We start from the raw sequence: 10,179 nt of genomic DNA on the forward strand, positions 1-10,179 counted from the left end.
GGCCCCGGCAAGGGGCGGGTCTATCAGTTACTATGGCGCTGCCCGCGAGCCTGCGGGAAGGGGGGGTGGGCTCTGTTACTCACGGATCTGCCGCGGGGATCTCCGAACTTTTGGTGTCCGCAGGTCTGTAGCTGTGGTCGCAGGTCTCTGTCCCCAGTGGCTGCAGGGTCCTGGTATGCGTCTGAGATCAGACTGGGTGGTGCTGAGGCCAGGATCCTAGTCTCAAGCAGCTCTGTTTCCCAAGATGGCGTGGTCGCTGTGCCTGGGCTGGCCGCCTAGGAGTGTCCGCGCCGGGAGCTGGACTCCGCCGCCTAAGACTGCCCGGTTTAGCAGCCCCTTAGAAGACCTGCAGAATCTAGCTGTCCCTAGCTCATACACACACACCACACACGTCCACACACTCCTCTATCACTTCCTTGCACTCTCACACTCTCTCCCTCCCTACCTTCCTGCTGGTCGCCATTTTTTTTCCCCCAGTCTAATGATTTTTTGATGGAGTCTTTAGGGTTTTCTATGTACAGTATCATGACATCTGTGAATAAGGACAGTTTTACTTCTTTTTTTCAATTTGGATGCCTTTTATTTCTTCTTTTCTAATCACAATGGCTAGTACTTCCAGTACTGTGTCGAACAGGAGTGGTTAAAGTGGGCATCCCTGTCTCATTGCTGTTCTTAGGGGAAATGGTTTTAGGTTTTGCCCATTGAGTATGATGTTGGCTGTGGGTTTGTCATATATGGATTTTATTATGGTGAGGTATGATCCTTCTATTCCCACCTTGCTGAGATTGTTTTTCAAGAAAGGATGTTCGATTTTGTCAAATGCTTTTTCTGCATCAATTGATATGACTATGTGATTTTTGTCTCTCAATTTGTTTATGTGGTGTATCACGTTTATTGATTTGTGGATGTTGTACCATCCTTACATCCCTGGGATCAATCCTACTTTATCATGATGTATGATCTTTCTAATGTACTGCTGGATGTGATTTGCTAGAATTTTGTTGAGTATTTTGGCATCTATGTTCATGAGGGAAATTGGCCTGTGATTCTCTTTCATTGTGTTGTCTTTATCGGGTTTTGGTATTAGGGTGATGCTGGCTTCATAGAATGAGCTTGGAAGTGTTCCTTCCTCTTGAATTTTTAGGAATAGTCTGAGGAGGATAGGTTTTAGTTCTTTGAATGTTTGGTAAAACTCCCCTTTAAAGGTGTCTGGCCCCGGGATTTTGTTTGCTGGAAGCTTTTTGATGACTGCTTCAATTTCTTCCATAGTTATCGTTCTGTTGAGATTTTTAGATTCTTCCTGATTGAGAGTTTTGGAGTTGTGTTTTACGAGGAATATGTCCATTTCCTCCAGGTTGTCTAGTTTGTTGGAATAGAGTTGTTCATAGTATTTTTTAACAATCCTTTGTATTTCTGTGGATTCTGTTGCTATTTCGCCTCTTTTATTTCTGATTTTTTTTATTCGGTTGCTCTCTCTTTGCTTCTTGGTGAGCCTGGCTATAGGGTCATCAATCTTGTTTATCCTTTCAAAGAACCATCTCTGGGTTTCATTGATCTTTTCTATTTTTTTTTTTTTTTTTTGGTCTCTATGTCATTTATTTCTGCTCTGATCTTTATTATCTCCTTCCTTTTCACTCTGGGCTTATTTTGTTGCTCTCTTTCTAATTCTTTAAGTTGTAGAGTTAGGTTATTTACCACCATTTTTTCTTGTTTTTTAAGGTAGGCCTGTAGAGCTATAAACTTCCTTCTTAGGACTGCTTTCATTTGTCCCATAGATTTTGGATTGTTGTGTTTTTATTGTTATTAGTTTCCCAGATCTTTTTAATTTCTTTTTTGATCTCTTTGGTAACCCAATCATTGTTTAATAGCATGCTATTCAGCTTCCAAGTGTTTGAATTTCTTTGATTGTTTTTATTGTAGTTTATTTCTAACTAGAGGCCCAATGCAAAAAATTCCTGCAAGGTGGGGGTTCCATCAGGCCAGCCTGCACCCTCTCCAATCTGGGACCTGTCGAGAGGTGTCCGACTGCCCGTTTAGGCCCTATCGCTGTGGCCTGGTTGCCCCCAACTGCCCTCCCCGGCAGGCCCAGTCACCCCCACTAACTGCCCTCCCTTGCTGGCCTGGTCGCCCCCACTTGCCCTCCCCTGCAGGTCTGGTCGTCCCCAACTGCCCTCTTCTGCAGGCCCAGTCGTCCGCAACTTCCCTCCACTGCCAGCCTTGTCACCTCTAACTGTCCTCCCCAGCAAGCCTAGTTGCCCCCAACTGCCCTCCCTTCCCTGCAGGCCTGGTTTCCCCCACCTGCCCTCCCCTGCTGGCCTGGTCGCCCCTAACTTCTCTCCCTGCCAGCCATCTTATGGCCACATGGGGGTGGCCATCTTTGACCACTTGGGGGCGACCATCTTGTGTTGGAGTGATGGTCAATTTGCATATTACCTATTTTATTATATAGGACTAGAGGCCCAGTGCACTAAATTCGTGCACAGGGGCAGGGGTGTGTCCTTCAGCCCAGCCTGCACCCTCTCCAATCTGGGACCCCTCTCACAGTCCAGGACTGCTGGCTCCCAGCCTCTTGCCTGCCTACCTGCCTGATTGCCCCAACCACTCCGCAGCCAGCTTGATCGATGCCTACCTGCTCCCCTGCTGGCCTGGTTGCCCCAACTGTCCTCTGCAGGCCTGGTTCCCCACAACTGCCCTCCCCTGCAGGCCTGGTTACCCCCAACTGCCCTCCCTTGCAGGCCTGGTTGCCCCCAACTGCCTTCCCCTGCTGGCCTGGTTGCCCCCCACTGCCCTCCCCTGCAGGCCTGGTTCCCCCCCAAATTCCCTCCCCTGCTGGCCTGGTTGCCCCCAGCTGCCCTCCCCTGCTGCCCTGGTTGACCCCAACTGCCCTCCCCTGGAGTCCTCATTGCCCCCTACTGTCCTCCTTTTCAGGCCTGGTCCCTCTCAACTGCCCTCCCCTGCTGGCCATCTTGTGTGTTGGAGTGATGGTCAATTTGCATATCACTCTTTTATTAGATAGGATATTATGCCATTATGGACTGAGAAGATGCTTGATATGATTTCAGTCTTCTTGAATTTGGGGAGACTTTTCTTGTGACCCAATATGTGGTCTACTTTTGGAAATATCCCATGTGCACTTGAGAACGTATATTCCATGGCTTTGGGGTGAAATGTTCTGAAGATGTCAATTAAGTCCATCTAATCTAGTGAGTCATTTAGGATTGCTGTTTCTTTGCTGATTTTTTGTCTAGAGAATTTATCCAGTGATGTCAGTGGGGTATTAAAGTCCCCTAGTATGATTGTATTGTCGATCTCTCCCTTGTTATCTTCCAGGAACTTTTTTTATGTATTTGGGTTCTCCTGCATTGGGTGCATATATGTTTATCAGGGTTATATCTTCTTGTTGTATCGATCCCTTTAGTATTATGAAGTGGCCTTCCTTATCTCTTGTTATGGCCTTCACTTTGAGGTCTATTTTGTCCGATATAAGTCTTGATTTTCATTTGCCTGAAAGATATTTTTCCATCCCTTCACTATCAGTCTGTGTGAGTCCCTTATTCTGAGGTGGGTCTCTTGTAGATAGCAAATATATGGGTCATTTTTTTCAAATATATGGGTCATCCATTCAGCCACTTGATGTCTTTTGATTGGAGCATTTAGTACATTTACGTTTAAAGTCACTATTGATAGGTACTTTTTTCGCCATTTTTACTTTTTGTGCATGTGTTTCTTCTTAACATTTTATTTCTTCTCTTTACACCAGTCCCTTTAGCATTTCTTGCTTAGCTGGCTTGGTAGTGATAAACTCCCTTAGCCTTTTTTTTTTTTTTGTCTGTGAAGCTTCTTATTTCCCCTTCAATTTTGAATGATAGTCTTGCTGGATAGAGTATTCTTGGATTCAGTCCCCTGCATTGCATCACTTTGTAAATTTACTTCCATTCTTTTCTGGCCTGTTGTGTTTCTGTTGAGAAATTATTTGATAACATAATGGGAGATCCCTTGTACATAACGTTCTGTCTCTCTCTTGCAGCCTTTAAGATTCTTTGTCCTGAACATTTGCCATCGTAATTATGATGTGTCTTGGTGTGGGTCTTTTCGGGTTCATCTTGTTTGCGACTCTCTGTGCTTGTGTGACTTTTTTCTTTCCCACATCGGGGAAGTTTTCAGACAATATTTCTTCAAATAGGTTTTCTAACCCTTTTTCCTCTTCCTGTTGTTCTGACACCCCTATTATTTATATGTTGCTTCGTTTCATGATGTCCCATAGCTCCCTTAGGCTGTCCTTCTGTCTTTTAATTTTTTTCTCCAATTGCAGTTCAGTTTGGGTGTGATTTGCTTCCCTGTCTTCTAATTCGCTAATTCGGTCCTCCGCTTCTCCTAGTCTAATGTTGAAACTTTCCATGGTGTTTTTAATTGCAGCTATATCACTCTTCATTTCTTTTTGATTCTTACATAAGTTGTTGATGTTTTTTCATCCATCTGGTTTAAGAACTTTATGACCCTTATTCTGAATTCTTTGTCTGACATATTGTATGCTTGTGTTTCACTGAGCTGCCTTTCTGGCGATTTCTCTTTTTCTTTCCTTTGGGGTTTGTCTACCCATATTTCATCTCACCGACAATGACTGCTTCTTAATCCCAGCAAACCACACATGCCCCACTAGGTGACATGATTGAACCGCTCAATCTGTGGTCAATTCAAATAGAAAAGTCACTTTCAAAAGGCTACCAGCTCTAGTCACAGTTGGCCCTGTTTCTCTTTTTGTGTGACCCTTATTGCAGTACTTTCTTAGCTCACATCCACATTTCTTCCTCCATGAAATGGGAAGGCTTGACTGCAATATATTTAAAACTCTAAAATCCAGTGACTTATTCTTTCTGATAAAGGTTGAACTGTGTTTGAGCCCTGGTCAGGCAACTTTCCCCTTTCCCATGCGACATTCAGCCTCTAAGTGGCCTGCCGTGGCTGAGGTGCAGTAGAAAGTGTAGACTTGTGGAGTTTCGGTGGAGCCTGGGGAGAGGGGAGGGTCCAGAAGTGGCAGGAAGTCTGGCGCTGAGTCGGGATTGTTTTTTCTTATAGTGTCATTTTGAGAGTTCTTTATATATGTTAGGTGAAAGTCTTTTGTCAAATATATATTTGCAAATATTTTCTCCAAATCTGGTTCCATTCATTTAACATTCTCAAAAAGACTAATCTGTAGCTTATCTTTTCATTATCTTAACAGTTTTTTTCATAGCAATCAGTTTTAACTTTTGAAGTCAATTTATCAGGTTTTCATTTTTACTTTTTATATTTAAATATATGGTCTATTTTTATTTAATTTTTATTATCCTCACTCGAGGATATATTGAGAGAGAGAAAGAGGTATAGAGAGATAGAGACATTGATGTGAGAAACATCTATCAGTTGTCTCTCATAGTGCCCTGACCGGGGATCAAACCCCAGCCTTGGTGTGTACTGTTATCCAAATTTGAACCCCCAACCTTTTGCTATACGGGATTACGCTCCAACCAACCAAGCCACTGGCCAGGGCTATTTTAAATTAATTTTTGTAAAAAGTATGAGGCATTTACATTAAGGGTTTTTTTAATTTGCATATGTATATGCAGTTGCTCCAGCAGCACTGTATATAGAAAATACTATTATTACTCCATTTATTTGCTTATGCACCTTTGTAAGAATCAATTCGACATACTTGTAGATCTCTTTCAGGGTTGTTTATTCTGTGACCTTGATCTACGTGTCTGTTTCTCTACCAATATCACATTCTTGTTTATTGTACCTATATAGAAAGTTTTACAGTTGTGTAGAAATATTTTCTCCCAGAACAATTCTTTTAAATAATTATTTCATTTATTCTAGTTCCTTTGCCTTTTTGTATAAATTTTAGAATAAGCTTGTCTTTGTCAATAATGAAAAGTCTTGCTGGGATGTTATTAGAATCCTTAAACCTATTGATCATTTTGGGGGAGAATTGACGTCTTTACATAAGGTCAATCTTCCAATTCATGAACATGGTATATGGGTCCATTTATTTAGATCTTTTGTGGTTTCTTTTATTAGTATTTTGTAATTTTTAGCATACCAATCCTTTGTATGTTTTGTTAGGTTTATACTGAAGTATTTCATTAAATGGGGATGGGGAAGTGACAATAGTTTTGTGCTTTTAACTTAGGTTTCCATGTGTTCCTTGCTATATATGGAAATGCAATTTATTTTGTGTGTTGACCTTTACAACTTGAAACCTTGTTCAACTAGTTTGTGGGTTTTTTTTTTTGCTGTTTCTTTTTATAGATTCCCATAAAACTTTTATGTAGACCATCTTGTCATATGGAAGTAGTTTTATTTCTTCCTTTGGAATTTGTATGCTATTTTTTTTTTCTGATTTTATTTTGCTGGCTAGGGCCTCCTATATTATGTTGAATAAGAGTGGTGAGGGCAGATATCCTTGTATTGTTCTATTTTTGATCTTCAGGAATTCAGTCTTTCACCAATAAGTAGCTGTAGGTAATTGATATTTTCATATAGACTTTTCTGTGGTACAAACTTGTTAAATTCAGTCTTATGACTTCTAACATGTTACTTGTAAATCCTTTTGGAGTTTCTACGTACATCTATCTAATCTAATCTAATCTAATCTAATAAAAGAGAAACATGCAAATTGACCATACCTCTGCTACACTCACAAGCCACACCCACCAGCCACGCCCACCAGCTCATCAGGACCGAGTATGCAAATAAAACCAACCAAGATGGCTGTGGCCATGGAGCTGGAGTGCAGAAGAGGCTTAGGTTGTCCCTGGCAATGGAGGAAGCCCAGCTTCCTGCCTGCCCTGGACAGCTGTGGCCTCCGCTCAAGGCAACAAAGTTTCAATTATAGAAGGTAAATAAATCCCAGATACCTGCTTCCAGCCAGCCTCCACTGGGGGCTTGGGTGGCTGGGGGCCGTGGCCAGCCTGCCAACAGCCCTCAGCCTCTCACCCAGGCAGGCCACACCCTAGTGAGGACCCCTACCCTGAAAGGGGTGTGGCCAGGATGCAAACAGCCATCCACCCCTCACCCAGGCTGGCCAGGCACCCCAGTGGGGACCCCCACCCTGAAGAGGGTATGGCCAGCCTGCAAACAGCCATCAGCCCCTCACCCAGGCTGGCCAGGCACCCGAGTGGGGACTGAAGGGGGTGTTGGCAGCCTGAAAACGGCCCTCAGCCTCTCATTGAGGCTGGTCACACCCCCATGAGGTGAGGGTCCCCACTAAGGAGCTTGACCAGCCTGCAAGTAGCCATCAGCCCCTCACCCAGGCTGGCCACGCCCCCCAGCGGGGACCCTCACCCCATGGGGGCGTGGCTGGCCTGCAAACCACCATAGGCCCCTTGCCCAGGCCACCCCACGCCCCAAGAGAATCCCCACCCTGATCCGGGACACCTTCAGGGCAAACCGGCCAGCCCCCACCTGTGCACCAGGCCTCTATCTATACTAATAAAAGGGTAATATGCTAATTAGACTGGGAGACCTTCCTGGAGACCTTCCGGACATTATTCTGGACAAAGCCATGGTGGCGAGGCTGAGGTAGAGGCAGTTAGAGGCCAAGAGGGGAGAGCAGTTGTGGGTGATCAGGCTGGTGGGGTGTGGGGCCGTTGGTGGTAAGCAGACCAGCAGGGGGGCCAGTTGGGGGCAAGCAGGCCATCACTGGGGTCAGTTGGAGGTGATCAGGACAGCGGGGGGGGCAGTTTGGAGTGAGCAGGTCAGCAGGGGGGCAATTGGGGGCGAGCAGGCCATTGGGGAAGGGAGAGAAGGTGGGGGCGAGCAGGCCAGCAGGGGGGACAGTTGTGGGTGATCAGGCTGGCGGGGGGGGGGCATTTGAGGGCGAGCAGGCCGGCAGGCAGAGTGGTTAGGGGCAATCAGGCAGGCAGGCAGGCAGGTGAGTGGTTAGGAGCCAGAAGTCCCGGATTGCGAGAGGGATGTCCGACTGCTGGTTTAGGCCCGATCCCTGTAAACCGGCAGTAGGACATCCTTCTAGGGGTCCCAGATTGGAGAGGGTGCAGGCCGGGCTGAGGAACACCCCCTCCCCCGTGTACGAATTTCATGCACCGGGCCACTAGTATATATTTAAAAGACTAATATGCTAAGTGTCCCTCTGACTGTCCGACCGGTAGCTATGATGTGCACCAGGGTGCAGATGCTCAATGCATGAGCTGCCATGACCCACACAGGCCATGTACAAAGAAATGGCACCGTGGACCTGGCGCCAACAAAGCAACACTCGGCTTTCTCCAACACAGGCCCCGCCACCATCCTGGAGTGACAGCCCACCAAATTGCAGCCAATGCTATCGAGACCCTTTGGCGCAAAATGCGACCCACAGCCTGGCCCAGCCCGGAAATGGTGGCTGTGGGTGCCGGGTAATGACGTCACGTAGCAATGCCTGGCTTCCTCTCCCTAGCTACTAGCCCCCTTGCAGTTTCTTCAGCCCAAGAACACAACTTGCTTTATAGCCAGGTGCAAACATTTTCACTTTAACCAAATGTCTGTGAGGTGTTTTCCCATGCCTCATCTCATTTGATCCTCACAGAAGTCCTGGAGTAGGTAGATGGCAGACTTGGTAGAATCCTATGGTCTTTTCATTAGCTGGAAATGAGAGATTTATAAAGTTTAGAAACTTGACCCAACTGAAAAGAAATAAGAAATGGTGGAACTTGAAAATGACTTCAGGTTTTCTCACTGCGCAGAATATAGTCAAACACTGTTGCAGTTAATTATTTTACCCTTTGTTCTTCCTGCGTGATCTACAGTAATAATCTGCTTCATGTTGATATTTACTGCTGTGTTGCTGACAATTACCTGAAAGAGAAGTTGGGGTGCTTCACTGGGCTGGAAAAAGTTTAGCTAAATCAAAAAGTAGGTCTAATTAAGCAAGTTTATTCTATATCTATAAAAGGCTAAGTTGAATCGCGCATGTGTGATACATATAACGCTCTCGCTGGCACCAATTGCACACGTGTATTTTGATACGTCATTGTTGATCGTGAATTTAGTTGACACCTATTATAGAAAAAGGGTGAGTGGCGATATTACAATATTTCTTCTAACTAATTTCCTTTCAATGTGCACGAATCTGTGCTCTGGACCACTAGTAATTATACAATCTCAAATAATGACTGTGTTGTTCCTTTTTATCTTTACACTGTACTTCTTTTTCTTATTTTGTTGACTAGTATCTCCATTACAATGTTAAATAGAAGTGATGATAGACAGTATGCTTGTGTGGAGGTCTTGATCACAAGTATAAAGCTTTTAGTGGATTTTCAATAAGCATCTTATGTTGTAGGTGGCTTGTAGTATCCTACCTTTCTCAGATAAAATAAACTTTCATTTAATTCTTAGTTTGTTAAGCATGTTTTTTTTCTTTTTGTTTCAGAATCATGCATCGATGTCAAATTTCATCGAACATTTTTTCTTTATTCATTGAGATAATCACATGATTTTCCTTTTTTAATCTGTTTATGTGGTAAATTAAGCCTTGTATTCTTTGGGATTAACCCATTTTATATATATATTAGAGGCCCGGTGCACAAAATTTGTGCACTGGGGAGGGGGGTTTGTCCCTCAGCCCAGCCTGCACCCTCTCTAATCTGGGAACCCTCGGGGGATCGAGGTTGGCAGTAGGACATCCCTCTCACAATCTGGGACTGTTGGCTCCCAACCACTCGCCTGTCTGCCTGCCTGATTGCCCCTAACCGCTTCTGCCTGCCAGCCTGATCGACGCCTAACTGCTCCCTGCCAGCCTGATCGACGCCTAACTGTTCCCCTGCTGGCCTGATCGCCCCCAACTGCCCTCTCCTCCTGCCGGCCTCGCCCCCAACTGCCCTCCCCTGCCGGCCTGGTCGGCCCAACTGCCCTCCCTTGCTGGCCTGGTCTCCCCTAACTGCCCTCCCCTGCAGGCCTGGCCCCCTCAACTGCCCTCCTTCCCCTGCAGTCCTGGTCATCCCCAGCTTTCCTCCCCTGCCGGCCTGGTCCCCTCCAACTGCCCTCCCCTGCAGGCCTGGTCACTCTTAACTGCCCTCCCCTGCTGGCCTGGTCACCCCCAACTGCCCTTCTCTGCCAGCCTGGTCACCCCTAACTGCCCCCCCTCCCCCCGCTGGCCTGGTCGCCCCTAACTTCCCTCCCCTGCTGGCCTGGTTGCCC

The 10,179-nt window shown here is 45.7% G+C and overlaps 1 protein-coding gene across 2 annotated transcripts in view; it reads left to right on the forward strand.

The window, feature by feature from the left end:
* Positions 1–10,179, forward strand: part of PDS5B (PDS5 cohesin associated factor B) — a 247,429-nt gene that overhangs the window by 59,015 nt on the left and 178,235 nt on the right. Inside the window, exon 1 of one of the 2 annotated variants that reach the window (XM_014530741.1) lies at positions 9,482–9,502. The exons of the other annotated variant lie outside the window; for it this stretch is intronic. Within the exon in view, the coding sequence (XP_014386227.1) occupies positions 9,498–9,502 (5 nt within the window). The 5' untranslated portion in view covers positions 9,482–9,497. Of the gene's footprint in view, positions 1–9,481; positions 9,503–10,179 lie in introns of those variants that run through there. 2 annotated transcript variants of the gene reach the window in all.

This window comes from Myotis brandtii, unplaced genomic scaffold, assembly GCF_000412655.1.
Source record: "Myotis brandtii unplaced genomic scaffold, ASM41265v1 scaffold77, whole genome shotgun sequence".
NCBI classification, from domain to species: Eukaryota; Metazoa; Chordata; class Mammalia; order Chiroptera; family Vespertilionidae; genus Myotis; species Myotis brandtii.